This window comes from Cygnus atratus, chromosome 3, assembly GCF_013377495.2.
Source record: "Cygnus atratus isolate AKBS03 ecotype Queensland, Australia chromosome 3, CAtr_DNAZoo_HiC_assembly, whole genome shotgun sequence".
Lineage (NCBI taxonomy): Eukaryota > Metazoa > Chordata > Aves > Anseriformes > Anatidae > Cygnus > Cygnus atratus.
Window position 1 is genome coordinate 59,713,349 of NC_066364.1, and position 21,134 is coordinate 59,734,482.

Here is a 21,134-nt window from a genome sequence, read left to right on the forward strand (position 1 = left end):
TGCATGCATACAGTTTACTAATGCAGTGCTCATTGTTGTGAGAAGAAAATGGTTGGCAGAAAGTTTGTTAATTCTTTCTATCTTTTAAAAAAAGGAAACTACAAAACCAGATATGAATATTTATTAGCCTTTGAACAGGTACTTGTTACCAGCCTCTCAAAAAAGCCTTTTAAGTCTTACAAGAAGACTTTTTTTTTTTTTTTAAAGCACACAAGCCTTTCTTGCTTATGTCATGTCTGCAGCAACTTAAAAAATATTTTTCAGATTCAAATCATACGTAGAATTCGAGCCTTGGAGCAATACTACAAATGGAGTCTACATCCATTGCCTATTCTGCAAGATAAAAACATACTAAGAAAATTGCTTTAAGAACAGTTTTCTGTGTGGAAATCCAGGATATTCTGAAATGCTTAGCACATTTGGGAGTATGTATCTTATGTTATTGTACAGTATATTTGCAGAGATCTTAGAAACACTTTTAGCTTACAATCCAGAAATCACTTGGTGCTTATTTGCATCATATTCGTATTTTTTTTTCCGTAAGTCATAGTGGTGCATGCAGGTAGTTAGAAAGTTTACAATTGCCATAAGGTAACCATATGATAACCACATCCTTTGAGACTCCAGCACAAAATCTGTGGAAGGCAACAAAAAACCAGCAAACTTACTCAGTTATCACAACACGGAAGATTCTTCTTCTATCGGAGTTGAAATGTCATAGCTTGTCCTCTTTCTGAACCCCTAGAATGGTCTCACCATACTTTCTACGGGCACTTAAAACTTGATATATGCACCTTTTGCACTTTGAGCAGTGGCACTTGGTTGGCTGTTCTGAACTATTACTTGGAGGTGCTTGGAAATACTTATCTCACTTGTCTGGGCTGGGGAGCAGGACTTCGGTTGGAGATAGGGTGAGAAATGGATAAAAGTAACCTGCCCTCAACAAAAATCTTTATGATGCAGAATGTTTTTCTGGACTGTGTGACCAGGAAATAAATAAGATAATTTAGGAAGAGTAGGATAGAATATATGCTGATGTTACTTGCTGGAAGGCTTCCAGCTTGATGTTCTGAGAAATTATGTTTTGGAATGAAAATGAGATAATTCTGTCTTGTGACATTAGAAATTTATCATAGCGCTGCCTGTGCTTTGCATTTCTTGAAACAGACTTCCTTATGAAGTAAGTTTTGCAAAGATTGCTCAGAACTGAAATTCAGAGCTGATTGTTCAGAGTTTGGCGGTGTTGTGGATCTTTCTTGGGAGTTTGCAGTAGCTGACCATTTTGCCTGTCTACCTGGCTGCCTCGCTGTCCTGTGCACTGTCTGAACTCCTTGTTACTCAGTTCCTGGCAGTTAAGTTAAGCTATCATGAATCTGGCATTCTGAAGAAAAGATGGGTTGTGGTTTCCAGGGTAAGAACAGGGTGAAAGTAGAGGCTACCACAGCAAGAGACTAGGAGAGAAACACAGAAAGAAAAAGTAGCAGGAAGAGGACGTCTGAGACACAGTGAACAGTTACATACTCACTGCAGTACCACTCCTTTGAAAAAGCCCCGTGGGTTCAGTTGCCATTTTGATCATACAGGGTAAAAAGAGGAAGGTTGCTGCAGTGGAAAGGCAGGACAGCCAGAGGTATCAAGGAATCGAATGGAGACTGTGGAGGGTAGCAGCTATAAGCAAAGAATTTTTAAATACAAGCAGTGAGATAGTGAGTCTGGGTGGGTTGCCCTGAGCAGCTAGCTGGTGAGAACCCAAATTCTTAAACGTCATGTGACAGCATCTTGTGCATACTCTTCCTCTCCCCCTGAAGTGGGTTCACATAGGAAGGTTTTGGTAGCGGTGGGCTTCAGGGGTGGCCTCTGTGAGAAGAATCCAGCAGCTGCCCCATGTTAGATAAAGGCCAGTTTCAGATGGCTGCAAAGGGACCTGCTGCTGGCCAGAGCTGAGCCAATAACTGATTTTGTTTGTGCCTCTGGGAGAGCAGATTTAAGAACAGGAAAAAACAAAAAAATACAAACAAAAAAAAACTGCTGCACAACAGCAGCTGGGAGAGCAAGGAGTGAGAACCAGCCCTGCAGCCCCCCAGGTGAGTGCAGCAGGAGGTGCTCCAGGCAGGCAGCAGCAGTTCCCCTGCGGCCTGTGGAGAGGCCCCTGGTGGAGCAGGCTGTCCCCCTGCAGCCCATGGGTCCCACACGGAGCAGATCTCCACGCTGCAGCCCGTGGAGGAGCCCCCGGTGGAGCAGGTGGATGTGGCCTGGAGGAGGCTGCGGCCCATGGAGAGCCCCCGCAGGAGCAGGCCCCGGGCTGGAGCTGCAGCCCGTGGAGAGGAGCCCATGCAGGAGCAGGGGGGCTGGGGGGAGCTGCCGCCCGTGGGGGACCAGTGCTGCTCGGGGGGAGGAGGTGGAAGCGGGTGGTTGGGGGGAAGGTGTTGGTAGTTTTTTTTTTTAGTTTCTCACTGCTGTAATTTGTTAGTAACAGGTAATAAATTAGATTAATCTCCCTGTGCTGAGTCCATTTTGCCTGTGATGATAATTGTTGAGTGATCTTCTGTCCTTATCTCAACCCTTGAGCCCTTTCCATTGTATTTTCTCTCCCTTTCCGTTTGAGGAGGGGGAGTGACAGAGTGGTTGTGGTGGAGCTCGGCTGCCCAGCTGGGTAAAACCACCACAACTCCTTGTAGGAAACTGGACAGAATGGTAGAGCAGGTGGAATGCCAACAGTGTGCTGCGCCCACATGAATGCTGAGTTGATGTTAACACGCTGTACAGTGGAGTGGACTTTCAAACTGGATCGTATATTTTCTTTAATTATTATATACATATACCTACTGTGCTATACCAACATTGCAACACAGAGTTCAGTGCCAACGAACACCTCCCCTCTACATATAGATAACAGGTTTGTTGCCTTGCAACTGGTCTAGGAAAACTGTTCTTACATATTTGACTTCCAGAGACTATAATTTCCTTGTGATTGTGACCTCTGCTGTAACGGGGATCTTTCAGATGTGCATACTTCCATCTCCTGGAGAGAAAATATATTGCATGTACCCAACAACCCTAACGTGCCTTTTGGGGGACTTCTTGTGTCGATGATGATACTGAGGGAGGGAATGGTTTATTGTTGCACTCAGTACAAAAACTCTTTAGATCAGGGGCAATAATTCGGGGTGATCACGTAAACCTTGGAGGCGGCCAGCGCGAGGAGCGGGCAGCGTTGTTCCTGACAGCTCTGCGCTTGGTAGCTCAGGGTGCGGGGAGAAGCGCAGCCCCCCACCGCCTTCTGGTTCCTTTTCGTCAGGCACCGCCGCGGGCAGCCCCCGCCCCCGCGCGCGCCGGGGTCCTCGGCCGCTATAAGAGCGTGAGGCGGAAGCCCCGCCCCCTCTTCGGCGTGCGGCTGTCGGCGGCGGCGGGTGAGCGTGGCGGTGGCGGGGCCTGCCGGGCTCCATCCCCGCGGCCGGCCGGGCATCGCGGCGGGGGGGCGCGGGGCGGGGGCTGCGGGGAGGCCGCCGGCACTCACCGTGCCGGTCTGTGTCTGTATTTGCAGCAGGAAGCCGGGCGGGAGCGGCACCCACCGAGAGGGCCATGGCCGAGGAAGGGTGAGCGGGGCTGGGGCTGGGGGGGAGGGCGGGAGGGACGGGGGCCGACTGGGCCGCGCCGGGCCGGAGCGCCCCGTGTCGCGCCGCTCCGCCTCGGCCGGCTGCTGGGGCCGCTGCACACGCGGCCCCCGGCGTGCTGCTGCCGCCGCCTTTCTGCGGGCGGGTGCTCGGTGTGAGCTCCGGCTGGCGGGGAGGCTCTGCACGCGGTTTTCCTTCCCCTTTGTAAGGGGCGCGTAAGCTGGCAGGCGCACCGCTGGGGTTTCTTGAAATTTATATCAACTGCTTCTGTTTCTCACTTTCTTACTCTGATTTAGCTCTTCGGTTTGCTCTTCTGCTGTAATTTTTTAATGGTTGGATACTTGCAGGTGAACGGGAAGCTTCTGCTTAGAGGTGTGAAGATTTTGGCATGGACAGAGCAATAATGTCTGTCTTCTGTTTAGCATTACTGCTGGAGGTGTAATGGACGTTAACACCGCCCTCCAAGAAGTGCTGAAGACCGCACTTATCCACGATGGCCTGGCTCGTGGTATTCGTGAAGCAGCTAAAGCCTTGGACAAGTAAGTGTCTAGTATTTCCTGTCTAATTTGTGGTGAATAGGAAAACTGGGTGGGGTGTATTGTGAAGAAGTATGCTAAATATGTATAATGCTTTTTTAGTCCAGATTTTTGTAGTTGAATGTTTTAGCATAACCATGCTTTTTCTGGTAGTGTTTTTTTTTTCAATGCCTTTAACTGTGACTTTAAAATCCTGACACAAAACTCAATGACTCGAGGATGGCAGCATCATTTAGTATACTAGATTCAGTCTTTTTGGAGCCCCAGGGCCATCAAATTTTTATGTAGATTGATTTTGTGAAGACAGTGGATTGGCTATGTGAAGCTATGGAAATCTGAGGCTCACTATGGTGTTTTAGGAAATGATAATCTCTTAAACCTTGATAAAAATTTGACCTGGGAGGCATAGCACATATGTCAGACTTAAACTGGAACACTTGATTTAGCTCTTACGAAAAAGATCTTGCCTTTATTTTTTTTAGCTTCACTTTATTTGTTGTAGCTGTAAATAATTGCTTTCGTACTATATCAAAACATTACACCTGTCATTCATGTGCCAGTTGTAGAATACAGTTATGGTTTCTGGTAGCATGAAGTAGGCCACCTATCTGCATAGGCACAAACTTTTAACAATAGCCTTAATGTTGAAGTAAAGCTACAGTGTTTGAGTGATGACTCCACAAATTGTCGGATACCCCTTCACTCCTGTTATGAGTGATAACAGTGGTCTGACAAACCTGTATGCGAAAAGCTCCAAGATAAGGTACTAAATGAGAGAAGTGGAACTTACTGGATGAAAAATAGTTGGTAAGAGTTCTTTTAAGACACAAACTTATGTAATGTGAGTTCAGAGGATGATGTATGTGCATGGCTTAAGTGTGTTTGTGTGTGATGGTTCTTGCCTGGAAGCTGTTTCTGAAACATTCTGGTGAAGCTTGTTGTGAAGAAGGCTGTAGAGAACATAGGTTTTGTTTGCTGTGGTCAAATTAAATTAAGCATAGAAGACCTATACAGCTCTCTTTGTTGTCAGGTATCCCTTTGATATTCTTAACATTGTACTGCAGTATACAAAGATCCTAATTAGAATTGGGGCCCTGTCATAACAGCTTCTTTGGACGTAAGTAGAAAAGATTGTTCTGAAGAGCTTATAACAACTTGACATAGAAATTCATTTTTTGATAATTGTAATGTTGAATTACTGCAATATGAGGTAAAGAGCAAAAAGCAACTTGTGACTTTATTGCTTTCTAATAAAGATACCGGTTGTTTATGTGACGTAGTGTTTATCCAGTCATTACACCTTTTTCCAGTGACTGAGATTTAATTTAGTTGGGTTTCTAAAAGCTTCTGAAACTGGAATAGAATCTGATAATAAAGCTAACAATTCATAAGTACTGTGTTGTGTTTGAGAAACAATAAGTGCTAGTAATTATATCAAAAGTACTTATGCACATGCTGAGTTCTGTTTGTCATGGTTTCGATTACTAAAGAAGGCTTGGTCAGCATTTGAAGTTACATTTGTCTATTTTCTTTTTCTTCAGGCGCCAAGCCCATCTTTGTGTCCTGGCTTCAAATTGTGATGAACCCATGTACGTGAAGCTAGTTGAAGCACTCTGTGCAGAACACCAGATCAACCTGATAAAGGTGAGTGTATGGAATTCAGACACAAGTCTGGAACGGTTACTGTGCTAGCAATCTAAGCTACTCGTCTCATATAAAGAGCTGAACCTTGAAACACTGTGCTGTAATTCTGTATATGGCTTATCTGAGCAATTTCTGAAAGCAGCAGTGACTTCTCAGTTCTGTGTGGTTCTCATACGAGCAACGCTAAAACCACAGACATAAAAATGGCTAAGGATGTGTATCATGTATCTTAGAAAGTTGAAGTGAGCTTTTGTCCTCTATACTAAGATAGAGAATTCATTAGTTAGTGGTCATGGAGTGTCGGAAGAGTCTTAACATGACTTCATCTTCAAATTAGAGAACATAAGAGCTGTACAGTGATGAGACTTTGGCTCCCTCTACTGATATTTGTGAGGAAAGCAGCCATATGTTACCCAATACTTCTGAGAGTACAGCAGCTTTTCTGTTGAACCCAGTTATGTTAGAAATTATTAGTGCTAATGTGTTGCAATATTTTATGCAGGTTGATGACAACAAAAAGCTGGGTGAATGGGTAGGACTCTGCAAGATCGACAGAGAAGGAAAGCCTCGCAAAGTCGTGGGCTGCAGCTGTGTGGTTGTTAAAGTAAGTTGATACTTGCTTATTTCTTCTGGAAGTGAGCGTATAAGGAAATGTAAGGATGCTTTTGTGGCCTCTTGCCAAGAAGCACTAAGGAGAACATACTAGAAAAGAATCTTTAAGAGTAAAATCCAGTTAATGATGTCTGCTCAACTTGAAAGTGTTTTGCAGAGTGTATTTTAAAATAATGCTGGTAAAGTAAAGCCACAGTACGAGCCTTGAAGACTTTGTTGTCTTTGAGGTCCCAAGAGATGGCTACATCTTCACCATAAGCAGTAATGGTTTTTGCATGTATTTACGTACTTCTTGTTACTGTTTCACATGCTGATTTTATTTGACTTCCTTTAAGCAGAAATGAAAAGCCGGCATGGATCTGTACTAATGGTTATGCTTAGCTAAAGTAGAATAGTCCTTGAATAACTAAGGGGAAGCAGCTGGTAGATCTGATTTCTCTTGAGATCACTTTTTTGGAGGGGTGTATTTGGGGAGTGCCTTGAGAAACACTGTCAGAGAATCAGTTGTCCTGTTGTCCTTTTAAAAGTAGGATATAAACTCTAGAATGGGTCTGTATGTTAATAATGGGTTATTCTGTGTTACAGGACTATGGCAAGGAATCTCAGGCCAAAGATGTCATCGAAGAGTACTTCAAGTGCAAGAAATGAAAAATAAATTTTGAACCTGATGAGAGTGTGTGTGTTTAATGGGTCTGTGGAATAATTCTTTGGATTGTAAAGGATAACATAAGATTTAAGGACTTGACAGGTCTTGGAATAGTTCTTAAATATTTTAACTGTTTCCTAACAAGGTGGTGGGAATCCCTGCAACTCCTATTCCATGGTGCTTCCTTTACTGTTCCTAACATGAAGGTTAGCTGCTTAGGGAACTTGTCACAGCTTCTGAGTTGCGTAAGTGCAGACAGTTGATTATGATCTTTGCTTGCACCTGGTCTGACAGTGCTTAGGCCTCTACTTCTGCAGGGGTTCCAGACTAATGTGTGTGGGGTAGTCTGAAGTACTGCTGCATCTGTGATGAAAATTTGGCTCCCTCTACTGAAACAAGTGAGGAGAACTGCCTTAATTGTTACCCAAATCTTCTGAGATGTTGCAGGAATTCTTTAAATACATCTTAATTTATTCAGGAGACTAACTTGGCACTAGGTGTATTTTCCTTCCCTCAGTTTTGAAGCAAATAATGGGTGGAATTACTTTGTAAGTAGTATTGCCATGCACTTGTGATTGTGCGGGAGTTCTTGGCGGTCATGGTAGCCAAATTTGAGATCACTGCTCAAACAAGGCAGTGCTTAACTGACTTGTCCAGTGGCTTGATTTCACTGACAGTGGTAAGGTACAGAACTCATTTGTCAATTTTCTGTTTTTTTTTTTGGAAATGAGGCAGGATTGGAACAGGTTTAAGATCACCTCTCTCCTGCAAGTTTTGCATGTCTTGCATTTTCTGCAAAGTAGAGCAGCTCTTAAGTGGGCTCAAGGATTTGCTCCATTACACTGGTGAGTAGGGCATGACTATAGTAGTGATGTGGGGCTGGGCACCTGTACATGTGAGGAGGCTGGAATGCATATGTACTTCTCAGGCTCTTGAACTTAAACTTTCATTATCGCTTGTAACCCTTTTTTCTTCATATCCTCAGCCATTTGTGTAGTAAAGAGGCAGGCATCTCTAAATGATGGGCTCAGCAAGCAGATTGACTTCGCTGCAGCTCTCACTAAAGCTCATAAGGTTTATCTTGTGTGGTGCTTTGCTTTTTTTTTTGTTTGCCATGACACTCTTGGACAACTTCCCAGTAGCCAGATCTCGGTGACCTGATTTCTGAGAGGTTTCTGTGGTAGCCTTTGAGGTATTCTTTCATGTTCCAAGACTGGTTAAAAGTAAGAACCATGTTTATTGCTTAACTTAGGTACTTTCACTCTGGTCTGCAACTTTGCAGTATAGGTGTTAAACACAACTTCATAACACTTTCATGGATGTTAATCATGTTGCAAGTGGAGGTATAAATTAGGTAAATTGGTAACAAGTTACAGTTGGTATTAACAGATGTATGATGAATATTACCAATTACTATTCTGATCTTTTTGCATATAGTTGAAATTACAGAAATTCTGTTGTAGGTAAGAGCCTTGGTTGCAGATCTCATTGGATTACTAAAGGCTTCTAAACAATATAACTTGCATGAGTGTGCCTTTCTAAATGGAGTTTAAAGACTGCAAAACTTTGTCAGTTTGGTTTGGCTAATAAGCCTTGAGTATATCACTTGTATATAGGCACATGCCAAAGTAGACTTCCTTTTGTCTTAAGGGACTGCATCTTCCATGGATTTGCGTTTCTTTTTGAAAATACATAAAATACTTAGGCATCCCTGTCCTTAGCATTTTTATAATGTTCCCAGCTATATGCTAGAGAAAACTATATGAAACAGTAGTGCTGGTAGCAGTCTAGTTATATTTATGGTTTGCTTTGCCTTGGTCCTGTGCTCCATCATAGCTAAATCTACAGTGGGATTTGGGATCCCAAACTGGAGCTTGGTACCTGGGTTCAATAGCCTGTGTGCTGCAGAGGTTGAAAGTTGTTGATGCTTCTGTACCAGAATATATATAGGAATAGTAAATCCTGTCCAGTCCTTATCTTTGGACTTGGAGCAACTAATGTGCAATTCAGTAAGCTCCTCTGGGGTAGTGGGTGAAGATTCATCAAGATAAAATCCCCAGACTTGCATGCTCAAATCTGAGGAAGTTTTTGAGCCTGTGTAAGCTAATTGAACACTTCCAGGTGTTTGTTTTGGCTAAAACATGACATTTTTTTAACATGATGCATGAGAATGAAGGGGAGTGATGCCTAATTCAGATGGACTTTGCCCTAGACTACAAAGGGAGTTTAAACGAGTAAGTCATGTACAAATATTTACCTTCTGCACATATACAATCATGTGAGGTTCCTCTAACCTGCTTAAGTTTCTGGAGCTTTTTGGTAAAATTGTGGTTGTTTCAGCATGTGCAAATGATAGATGTTAAAATTTATCTGGTTATGCCCTCCTGAGTGAAACTTAATGCACTGGAGGCCAACTCAACACTAAACTGTTTGTACAACGTTTCTTAAAAAACAATGGTATCTTTCAATGTGAAGCACATGTACCAATCCATGTTGAAGCTTTGGATGGGACTATTTCTTAATTTGGTTTTAGAGGAGAAAAGTTGAAGGATCGCACTGGGAGAAGAAAGAGGAAGCGTCCAGGTGAATTGTAATGCTGAAATAATTGATCTTGAAGAACTGTATCTGAGAAGTTAAATAAAGGTGATAACCTTTTCCTTTAATAAAATTACATAGTTGTCTGAATGTTACTTAATTAACTTCATACACTCAGGATGTGAAAGTCTGTTGTGTAATATCTGAAGTTTTTCCCATTTGTGCTTCTCCCAACATCTTACAGAGAAAAATATTCACTGCTAGATGGCAGTAAGTAATGCTAGATGGCAGTATCATCACTCGATTTTCTGTCTGGCTATTACAAAAACATCCAAGTGGTACTGCATTTCAGGAACAAAACCCTAGTCAGAGTTATGGCCTACATGTGGAAGATCATCTATCCACAAGGATGGGTAACTTACAGCAATGTGAGATTTCTTAATTTGGGTTGTATTTGTGAAGGAGGAAGCTAGGAAAGTGCTGTGAAGAAATGTCACTGAAGGTGTGAGTACAGACACCTAGATAGTATTAGCAACATCCTATGGGGGATTCAAAATAAAAATATCTTGTGGCTGGGAAAGCTCATTTTGTTTTCGAGCCATGTGCATGTCATGTTGGCCAGTACTGGGTCTGTGTCCTGTACGTGTCTCTTTGTCTTAGATCAAAAACTCTAGAGCGTCTGGGCACTTGCCCATCCCATGCCTTGCATTTGTACAGCTCCTGCTGTGATGAAGTTGTAAATTTGGCTGTGGTTTTTGTTGGGGAGCCAATTACACCTGCCATCCATGCTTTGCCATGGCAATGCCCCTGCTTTACTATCTGAGTCCCTTAGAGTCAGGCATAAGGGCAGTGATCTTTTGTGGCATGCAAGTTTGGTTAGGGAGGAAGTAGGTGTCCTTGTAATGTAGTGGGAACCCAAGTGCTCACTGGGAGGGATTCGTTACCAGGACAGCTCATTCACATCAGGAGCTCCCAGTGTAATATGCTGCTGAGTTTTACAGTAGCACAAATGTCATGGAGATGGGATGGATGGATGGACAGACAGGGCTTGTCAGCAGCAAGTCACTGTGCTGTGCACCTGCATCTGAGAGCTTCACCCTTTGGACAGCGTTGTTTATTCTGCCTGCTCTGCTAAGAGAAAAGTATATATGCCAATTTTATTTAATGCTGAAAGTATGTTATGTCTGGGAAGCATTAATCCCCCACACAGAAAAATATATTTGGTATTAAAATGCACTATCCTTAACACTTCCTGCTACAAAGAAGTGCAAAACAGAACGTTTTCTGTTTAATGTTCCTGGTTTAGAATTGCCAACACCAACTTGGTTCTGTTCGTCATACTGTAGTACTTGCATACCCCAGCTGTCAGCCAGTGCTCCTGTTGTGTCTGCTGTGCTAAGGTTGGTGCAGACAATGTGCTTCACTTTCTGAAGAGCTTACCAAGATCTCCCATCCAGTGCTGAGAAGGATCCCTGGGCATGGATCCATTTGTCAGTTTTGCCCTCTGTATTGGAGAGGATGTGTTTGGGGTTTGAAACATCAGGAGGATTTTTAACCGTGTTTAGCCATTGAACTGGATACTGGGTGGTGGACAAGCGCAGAGCTGTGGCTTGATTTATGTACCCTGAAGGAAAACAAGAAATGGCAAATTTTCTTAAGGGTTATAGGCAATTAGTTTTAGACAGTTAAGTAAAGACAGTTAATTTTAGACAGTATTTTTTTTTCCAGCCATTGATTAGCAAGCAAATGTTTATATTTAGGATCTTACAGCCAAGTTGAACACATGATGTAATTAGTATGCTGTCATATGTAATGATCCTACATAGTCACTTTCTCATGCATTAGCATTATTTTTGTATGAAGGTCCACCAGTAGAATACCCTAAATCCACGCTGATTGTTTCACGTAGCTACTGGAATCGATGGTGTAATTTTATGGAAGTAAAACATGACCTTTGAACTTTCCGGCATTGGTAACTGTCCTTCCTCCTTTCAATCCCCAAAGTGTCTGGGTCATGTAATACTATACGAACTGGTGAGAACTAATTTGAGAGTAACCTTGACTTACAGGAGCATTTCCCCTGCTCTTCCAGTTCAAAAGCAGTTATGGAGACTTTGTAGTATTTAAGCAAAAGTATTTAAAATATTTTCACTGGGACTTGTGCCACCAGTACAGTATTACATAAAATGGGGATGTTTTCTCTAAGGAAAATAACTGCATTTTCCTAAAATTTACAAATTGATATAATTTTATTTGTACCTGATTGGTTTATTAAAAAGAAATCCTGATATTTCATATTGCTGAAAGATTACTAGGTACAAAGCAGAGTTATACAAAAATATTCGCAAGTGGAAAATATTTATGTACAAATCAACCTAGACTTTTTTTCGCTTAAGTGATTGGAAGTTATTTTTAAACTCTGAGTAAGTTTCTAGCTCAGTAAATATCAGGACTCTGTTCATCTTTGCTGTAGCCTTATTGAAGTTATTGTCATAAGTTTTACTGTTTGAAGCACAACAGTAGACTACTTTATACCTTAATATTCTTGTAAAAATACCAATGAATAGGTGGTCAGATATTCTTTTCTAAAAGCAATGAAATAATAGGCATTTAGGCCAGTGTCTGGTATGCGAGGTTCCTGCCCTGTAAAATTTTACAATCAAGTTATGAAACTGAAAAAATACATTTTATGCTGACGTGCAGACAAATGTTTATTAAAGCAAATTTCCTGATTTCTTGCTCCAAAACGTTGTAATTCCAGTATGCTTCAGTTTTTCCTTTTTATTTTTTATTTTTATTTTTTCATTCCCTATTCAAATGGTTCTAAGATACTTTCCACAGTGAAAGAGTTCAAATTCTTGGTAAAAATAAGCTTTGTATTTTGAGGACCAAGTTGAAAAAAGTCATGCCCCCTAAGTAACCTTTTATATTGATTGTACTGTTAGCAGCCAGTGTGTTGGATAACATAATGCAGATACTTAGGACAGGTTAGGAAGGCAAATAGGGGGAAAAATACTGAAATGTTTCTAATTTTAAGAGTGTGTGTTTAAGGGAATGGAGGTCATGCGTTGTAGAACTCATCCACAAAAAATGAAACACCCTCAGATACCACATATAAAAGGTGTTTGTATATCAATACAAGATATGGTAAATATATATATATATATTTTTTCTTCCCCCCATTTGAGTGGACAATATTCAAGTAACACTCTTCAGCATTGCTTCTTTCAGGGTAGAAAAATACAATGTATGTCAGCACACATATAAGATACTTTCATGTGCATGGAATTTAGCAAGCTGCTATACTTTTTAATACATATAAATTCAATTCCCATTTCTGCATTGACTGACTTTTACCCTTCCATTTCATGTGTATGTTTTATATCCAAATCAAAATCTCAGATTAATCTGACTCTTTCCTCATGACTATCTAACCATCTGTTTCAAATTCATCATGACATCTTTTAATATTGCCTCTTAAGACTAGCATTATCTTGATCCTTTTCTGATCATTGCAAAAAGTAGTGTCATTTTTCTGGCCTTCAAGCCTATGAGATGCCATCTGTATTTCAGTTTTGCCATAATTCTTCACATTCCTGACTCCTTGTTTGCAGTTTAACGTACAATTTCTCTCACTACCTTGGAGCAATCTCCCTCTCTTTGTGTATCTCCAGGTGGGCCTTCTTGATGTGAACCATGGCGTGAACCCATTCCTGTATGATGCACAAGGTGCTCACCTTGCATTTGTCAGGGCCTTTTCTGATACAGACTTACTTAATTTATTTGTTGCTTAGACTGCAAAACAATTGTTGGAATGCTGTTCAATAAAGTGTCAATAAATAAATATTTTTTTCATATGCTCAGCATCACGTTTGTGACAAGCTCATTTTAAGTGCCTGCAAGGTCACTTTGCTATTCTTTTCCAGGTTTTCACAAAAGGTTTCTGTTTTCATGATGTCTACATAGAAGGATGACAAGGGCTAAACCTCTTCAGAAATGGGGAGTACTGCCTAAAGGTTTAATGTTCTTTGGTGAATTGGTCTGTCTCAATCTGTTCTCCCAGACTATTTAAGGATAGAGATGGACTCGTTAATTGCTTGTGTAGCGACTCAAAAAGGATTCATATACAATCATGGAGGAGTTTTGCACTGGGGGGATGTATCCTGAGCAGGTGTGTTTCTTTTGGGAACATCCAGGCCCAACCGTTCCTCTTCTCTGCTTTGGCATGTGCTCCCTGCCTCCATGAAGGAAGGTGCACCTTCCCACTTACAGCTCAGGATCCCATGTTCCCCAGAATGCCAGCATCTGCAGGCAAGCTGTTCACAACCTGTAGCCTCTTCACAAGGCACTTTTTGGAGAGGAGGCAAGCAGCACACTGGTGATAGCTGTTCTTTCAGAGTAATATAGACATATAGACAAAAGCAGTATTTCCTTCTGCTCCACTTTATGTATGTATCTCTTCTGTATTTGGGGGAAAAAAAAAAAAAAAAAAAGTCCTGGATGGCCACGCATACTGCAACAATTGAAAACAAGTCCTCATAGCAAATCTGTTAGAAGGCTGAAGCAATATGCAGGAACATTTTGTTCTGAAGTGAGTTGGAAAATGTTTCCTTTTCAGCTTGTGATTACATGCTAGTTGCACAATTCGGATCTCTTTTGTTGGTATTAGTTCATTGCATCAGCTACATTTGCACTAGCTAATGCATCTGTCCTGGGAACCTTAAATGTTTTTATCTTTTGAACTAATAAAACCTGGGCAACAGTGTAGAGAATGTCACATTATCCTGATTGTGCTTTATTTTTTAGTTAAGAGAAATTATCTCTGAATCCCAGTAACAGTTCAGGCCTAATGTTATTGTTTGAGGCTGCCAAAAATGTGCAATTTTGTTTTTAAATGGAGCATCTAATTGAGATTTGGATTTAGATCAACAGTCTGAACAACTGTCACCCCTTACTTTCCAGCTTTCAGCTGGTAGCAAAAGGGGGTAAAAGATTCTCTCAACTAGTAAGCAAACTAGTCCTCCACAGGCTGCTTTATTTGTATATATGTATATATAAATAATAAAAAATAAAAAAGCCACCTATGGTTTTGTGGTTAAAAATGGTGATGTAGATTTGACCTCTGCTGTTGAGCTCCTATGAGAGCTCCTATGTTGAGCTCCTCTTACGCAAATCACTTGGAAATCTTCACAAAGGGTGATGCGTGTTTATTTTCTGGGTGCCCCAGCTTGCCTAAGCCTTGTTCTGTGGAACTGCCAGACATTCACAACTATTGAAACCTTGCTTTAAGCATAGAAAGTTACTTTATTTCTGAAAAATAAAGCATACAGGAGTCTCAGATGAATGAAGCTGAAGACAGTTTGACCCATCAGTTACTGTGGTACTGAGGCAAACCAGCGTGCGCATGGTGCCACCACGACCAACTTGGGCGAGTGGAATATTTAACACGGATAACATCGGTTGGGTTGCTACTTTTTTTCTTTATTTTTTTTGTAAATGCTCGCCACTGGGTGTTCAACCTAGCACTGTTTTGGAGCGGCGCCATGGCGGCGCGGCGCTGCCCGGCTGCGACACAAGATGGCGGCAGTGCTGCGGGCACGGGGCGGCCGCGGCCTGGCAGCGGCCTGGAGAGTTATAGGAGCAGGTGCTGCGGTGAGCCCGTCGAGCCGGCTACATAGGAAACAAATGGGGGACTGAAACTCTTTAATGCCTTTGAATGCTGTCGATTTTTATGCATATTTTCCAGCATTGTAGCCTTGTAAAATCCAAATGAGTCAGATGTTTCGGCTTTTACGGCGTGTAGAAATGTGTTTGCATAAACCAGAGGGCTTTGTTGTACAGCTGTGACTCTAATCTGTTTTTCTCGGAGCTGTAATGCACAGAGCAAGCGGTATTGTCTGCTTGCTTGCTTTCACAGAGACATCTTATTTAATGAATTAGCCAGAAAATTTGCGGAGGTTTTGGAGATATGTTTGAGTAGTCGATTGTTTAGAAATTTGCTTTGTACATTGGCTAGCTAAGTAGCACTGTATGGGACTAGAAAACACCAGTGTCAAACGAAGCATTTAACAGATTACACAGATTTAAGAGCCAGGATAGGTGAAAGCATTTTTTTTTTCTCTGCTCCCTCAAGTGTCTGATGTATTACAGCGTTCAAAGCATTTCAGTATGCTTATATTGTATTCACACATATGCAATGTATTTGAAACATTCCTACCAAGGAGATTGTGGTAAAAACTGTAACATGCAGCTTGCTGGGTTTCATTGTAAAGTAATATAATCTCCACATGTGCAAAAGCCAATGCAATATTTTATTTTTTGCTTACCCCAGGGAATGTGATATTAAATTTATCAGCTGAAGTACTTGAATGAGAACTCATAAATATTTTTTGAGGTGCATCAGTGGTGTACACAGGGAGGGAGAAGACATGCGGCATTGGGTGAGGAGGAAGTAGTTCATACTTCTCATTCTCTGCTGTCACATAACAGCTATGCGTTGGCCTTCATATGGAGTACTGGCAATTTTTCTCAGTGATTGAAAACAAGTTTTAAATTGGGGAGAATTTGTTAGTCACTGATTTTTATTGATAATTGAGATGTTCACAGTGCATACAGTGCTCTGGCCGTCTTGGAAGTAGAGGGGAGAGCTACTCAAAAGAGAGGTATCATTCTGAAAACATTTTAGAAGCATGGGAGAGACTGTTGGACTGTTCTTTTTATCCAATGCACTGTAATTGTAGACAGCCTAGCTGAGTGTAGTACTGTAAATCTAGGAGTCTGTGAACTCCATTAATGGAGTTATCTTCCAGGGCTTAAGCATGTATCTCTGCATAGTATTATCCCGTGTTGTGTTAGTCTAGTCACTCGTCTGGACTTAATTTGGGTGTCTCCAGAACAACTTTGTGGTTATTTAGAATAATCCAAGTCATGCTGAGTTAGCAGCTCTTTGTCATCATTGGCTCAATGTTCAGCTGCAGCCAAAATTACCCATTTCAGGAGGGTACTGAGAACACAACCAAAGACATCATTTTGCCACTGTAGAAAATCTTTGTACACCCACATCTTGAGTGCTGCATGTAGTTGATCTCCACACTTTGAGAAGAGTGTAATAAAGACACGAGGAAAACAAACAAACAAACAAAAAAAAACATCTAACGTTATTAAAGGGATGTAACAGCAGGTGTATGCTCTCACTTCAATTTGGAGAGTAAGGTTCAACAGGGTTGGCGTTGATTTACCAAATCAAGAAGGCAGTGCAGAAAATGAATGCTAAACTTACATACCAGGTCCTATAATACCATTTTGGGGATGTGAATTGAAACTGATAGGAGACAATTTAAAATGGATTTTAAAAAGTGTCTTTCTTCAAAGCATTTGATAAACTTGTGCAACTTACTGTTGCAAGAAAGTATGAAGTCAACACATATCAAGAAATTCAAAATGTGTTAGACAAATTAATGGATAAAAGGTACAAATCAGATACTTTTGGGAATAGGTAGGGATATTACTTACGATGTCCCTAATCTAATAGCAGGATGCAGGAGGAGTATGAAGATTGGACCTGAGATAGTCTCGTTCTGTCTGCTCTCCCTGAGCAACTTCTGCAACAACCACTGTGTGAGACAAAACAGGGCAAGTGGATCATTGGTCTCATCCTGTGGGGCATTCCTGATAGGAAAGGATATGGCAGACATGCTCCTAGGAGTACTAAAAGAACCCAGAGAGGTGCCCAGAGTCTCTTGTTCCATCATCACAGCCATTAAAAGTTACAAAAGGATTTAATAGCACTTCCAGAGAAGAAGCAAAGAGGGGTGGCTACTCCAGTCCTCTGGAAGTCAAGAAGTTTGGGTGGCTAGAATGTTTTTACTAGACTTTTTCAGGAACCTGCTTAATTAGCGTCTGGCTCAAAAATGAAGACTAACGGGCTGTAGGTGGTTCAGTGTAGTAGTCACTGAAGTGCAGGAAGCAATAAGCCCTTTTACTGTTACTTGAGAAGACTAGAACTGAACACATACCTAATCCAGTTCGCTTTCTACATGCTTGTAGGTGAGCAGATTAAAATGCTTTTAAGCTTTTTGCCTGCTGAGGTTTCTCAGGTCTTACAGTGGACTTTGCCATCTTGGAAATTACATTACTGTGATGCACTTCACTTGGAACCACTTGTCAATGCAGTTCAGAAACTGAAGTTGCTGCAGGACTGAATTTGGCACATGCTGTCTGTTGCCCTGCAAGTATATTGCCTTTGTGCACCAGGATGGCCTGCTTCCAAAAGGAGCTGTAAGTCATTTCTTCTGCTGCTCTATAGGATCTCTAATGACCCAGGCCTGCCTATATTAGACAGTAGCTCATCTCTCCCCACAATATTTCAGCCATCAGAAAAGGTGAGCTGGCACTTTTTTGGTGTAATAGTGAGGGAGCTCTTGGCGCTTCAGAAAGCATTTCTCCCTTTGATCTAAAATAGTCCATGCACATTGACTTAGCTGGCATACTGCAAAGTTCACCAGTTCTCTTAAGTTTTTCTGAGAGGAACAGAATTGTGAAGGTGGTGAAAGGGTGAGTGGGGGCAAGGATTTATTTGTTTTTTTCTTTCACTTAGCTGTTGTTGGCTTGCGATCTGAGGAGTGAAGTTAAATTTGTAATTTGTAAGGACAGTATTTTGAAATATTTGCCAGTTGCTCCAGATAATAAAATAGGGAATTTTGCCCAGAGGAGAAGAAATGAAAATAAATAAATATGGATCCTTTTCACCTAATTTACGATCTGCAAATATGGTTCCTCCTCAACCTGCATGATTAACTCTCTTCAGTCAAGAGCGACCATCTTGATTACATCTTCTCACAATAAAAAACCATGAAAACATTTTTTTCATAAGAGAAAAGAAATCCAACAATATCAGATGACTACAGTGTAGATTGTTTTGCCATTTGTACTGTGTTTTTAATGATTTTACAGCCAATATATTAATTCTAATACTTCACCTTTCACATCAGTGTCAAATTTAGTATAGACAGTTTAATGGAAATTGCCCTTACTCATACCAACTGTGAACACAGTAAAGCTGGTAAGCTGTTTTGTATGGGCAGCCTATAAGCTGATACTACTTTTTCCAACAGATGCTTGTTATGTTATAGCTGCTTTGTTTTTTGACCATGTGGATGTATCAGGAAGGATTACAAAGATTTGTTTGTTTAAAATGTTGCATTTGATTAGCATTTTTGAAGCCCTTTATACTACTTTTAGAAATACTTCATGGTTTAAGTGCTTATAGAAGATGTTTAATTCCCAAAGGAAAGGGTGCAGCAGTTCTGTGTTAAGGTCTCTGTTCAAACTTATTATCCCAGCCTCAGAAATGTGTTCTCACTAAGCAAAGAGCATGATAAGCTGAAGAAGAGGGTGTGTAGTTTAGGCATTTGGCAGTGCTTCCTCTGGAGCTGCTGTGCTGGGGTAGTGGTGGAGGTTCATGAAGTGAGGTGTTCTTTCAAGTCTATCATGTCTCAGCTACTTTACAATCTCCGGAGGGTCCCAGGCAGAGTTTCTATGAGCTGTGCCTTGGTGTTCACCAGATAGTACGTGTGCTGCAGATGTTTTAGGCTGATCACCTGAAGTCTGTGATAACTACAACACGTGGTACGTTTTGGATGATCTCAATAGTAAGTCTAGTATCTTATTTCTGAGGCATTTTTGCTGCATGAAGCAATAAATTCAATTCTGTCATCATTAGGCAGGTGTTTATATGTACTGCAAGACTTTAATCTCTCTCCAGGGAACAAAATACTTTAGGGGCCCATTCTACTACTTGGAGTTTGCTTTCCATCTCTGGCATGTTTCTGTTTCTCTCCATGCCAGGAGAGCAAGCATGGTTTAATGGTTACGATGCTGGCCTTGGATTGTTTCCCAGTTCTGCCAGTGATTACTGTGAAACCTAGAGCAAATCTGTCCCTCAGCTCACCAACCTCAGACTGAAGGTAACATGGCTTTTTTTTTTCCTGCTGTGTGCTACATCTGCTAAGCCTGGAAGCTCTTCAGGTCATAGGCTGCTTCGTGATAAGTATATGTGACATGGATCCTGGTCCTGGATAGGCCTCTACATAAAGTCACAGTCTATCAGCAATAATGGAAGAGAAGTTTCACCTATGGAATACTTGGTGAAGAGTCCCCCAAGATACAAATGTCTTACTGGTATTCTGTATTTTGATGGTCATGTGATGTGCCACCTAGAGATAGGTTTTTGTGGCATGACTGCTGTAATATTTGGGCTTGGAGACTGTTAGTGTGTACTGTCATTATTTTCCTAAAACAGGTTTGTGCAGGTGGTGAGTTGACTTATAACTGGATTGTGTATTAATTTTGTTCAGACTTACCCAATTCTCGTCCATGTAATGTCTCCGTAGTTCCTGTAGGAAGTCGCAGTGTTCCCTTGTACTCTCCATCTTCTGAGGGACTGACTCTTTCTGGCTGCAGTGGTTCCCTGGTCTGAAGGCAGTTTGCAGCATCTGAGTGGCCTGGAAGACGTGGAGTCCACTGCTGGCTAGTTGTTGAGCAATCGTTACTGAAATTCTGTGCTGAACCTTGGTGAAAATTACATGGGTAGACATGAGAAAACTCATCAAACAAAGAACTGAGGTGGAGGGAAATGCCTTGAACCTGCTTTGAGTAGAGGGCTTAGAAGCCCACTAGCTCTTATTGTCAGAAAATGATCTCAGGGATGAAAAGAACAGCATTTTAAAAAGCTGAAAGACGAAAAGCATTTTTAAAGTGTTGGATCCTGGGAGAAAACTAACAAAAATTCAACAGGTTCTCGCAAGATAATTTTGGTGTGCTATATAGATTTGAAACAGCCCAGCCATAAAGGCAATGTTAAAACAATTATCTCAAGGAATTGTGGTCAACTGAAAAAAATAAATAAACGTTTCCAAGTAAACTTCCCGTACTTAGAAGATAGTATGGTAGGATAACATTAAGGCAAACAGACTATGAGAAGCCCAAACAAATCCTTACAGCTTTAAACATGAGCTAATTTGTTGTATGCATTAAATCAAGACAGCAACTACCACTTGCACCGAGCAGTTAGATTAATGTTTTCTCTTAATCATAGCTATAGTTAAAAGAAAATACATGAGGTTAAAATGATATTTGTTTTACTCTTGAAAACATTTACAAATTCATCATCTCATAAAATGTATTTTAGTCTAATACTTCAGAAATCTGTGCTGATAAAAAGGTGAATTTTCTACATTGTTATTTTGCAACTTGTAGTTTGTTTATTTAAGGAAAAATACATCATAATCTGAATTGCTTTTTCCCAGAGAGACTGGACAAATATAATTGTTTCCTTTCTTGAATCCAGCTCTGCCTTTATTCACACACATACAAGTATGCATGTGTACATATACACACTCCAAGAGGATGGCACAGTTTCCCTACAGGGAGGGGTAATGTACCTGCAGATATTTGTGTTATCTCTACACATGTATTTCTTGGCTTTAATAATAATGACGACAGAGTTCCACGCTCATTTGTACTTAAAAGTCGAAAGTGCTTAAGAAT

General features: G+C 41.1%; 1 protein-coding gene and 4 non-coding genes across 5 annotated transcripts; all 5 read left to right on the forward strand.

Moving 5' to 3' along the window:
* Positions 1–3,298: 3,298 nt before the first annotated feature.
* RPS12 (ribosomal protein S12) lies at positions 3,299–7,074 on the forward strand. The gene is made up of 6 exons (XM_035538382.2): positions 3,299–3,410; positions 3,545–3,596; positions 4,037–4,153; positions 5,692–5,794; positions 6,297–6,398; positions 6,992–7,074. Exons 2-6 carry the CDS (start codon positions 3,583–3,585, stop codon positions 7,052–7,054), a joined length of 399 nt encoding a protein of 132 aa, XP_035394275.1. The 5' UTR covers positions 3,299–3,410; positions 3,545–3,582; the 3' UTR covers positions 7,055–7,074.
* Positions 4,813–4,887, forward strand: LOC118244213 (small nucleolar RNA SNORD101). Its single transcript, XR_004777503.1, has one exon. It is a non-coding gene; the product is annotated as a small nucleolar RNA SNORD101 (small nucleolar RNA).
* Positions 6,143–6,229, forward strand: LOC118244216 (small nucleolar RNA SNORD100). The gene has a single exon (XR_004777506.1). It is a non-coding gene; the product is annotated as a small nucleolar RNA SNORD100 (small nucleolar RNA).
* On the forward strand, positions 6,521–6,655 carry LOC118244215 (small nucleolar RNA SNORA33). Its single transcript, XR_004777505.1, has one exon. It is a non-coding gene; the product is annotated as a small nucleolar RNA SNORA33 (small nucleolar RNA).
* Positions 7,075–7,410: 336 nt separating the features above from the next.
* LOC118244212 (small nucleolar RNA SNORD100) lies at positions 7,411–7,495 on the forward strand. The gene has a single exon (XR_004777502.1). It is a non-coding gene; the product is annotated as a small nucleolar RNA SNORD100 (small nucleolar RNA).
* Positions 7,496–21,134: the final 13,639 nt, after the last annotated feature.

Bases quoted from the DNA above. Each gene is read 5' to 3' on its own strand.
- RPS12 (XM_035538382.2), top strand. The intron at 4,154-5,691 runs GTAAGTGTCTAG...CTTTTTCTTCAG, and splicing joins GCAGCTAAAGCCTTGGACAA to GCGCCAAGCCCATCTTTGTG. The intron at 5,795-6,296 runs GTGAGTGTATGG...TATTTTATGCAG, and splicing joins ACCAGATCAACCTGATAAAG to GTTGATGACAACAAAAAGCT.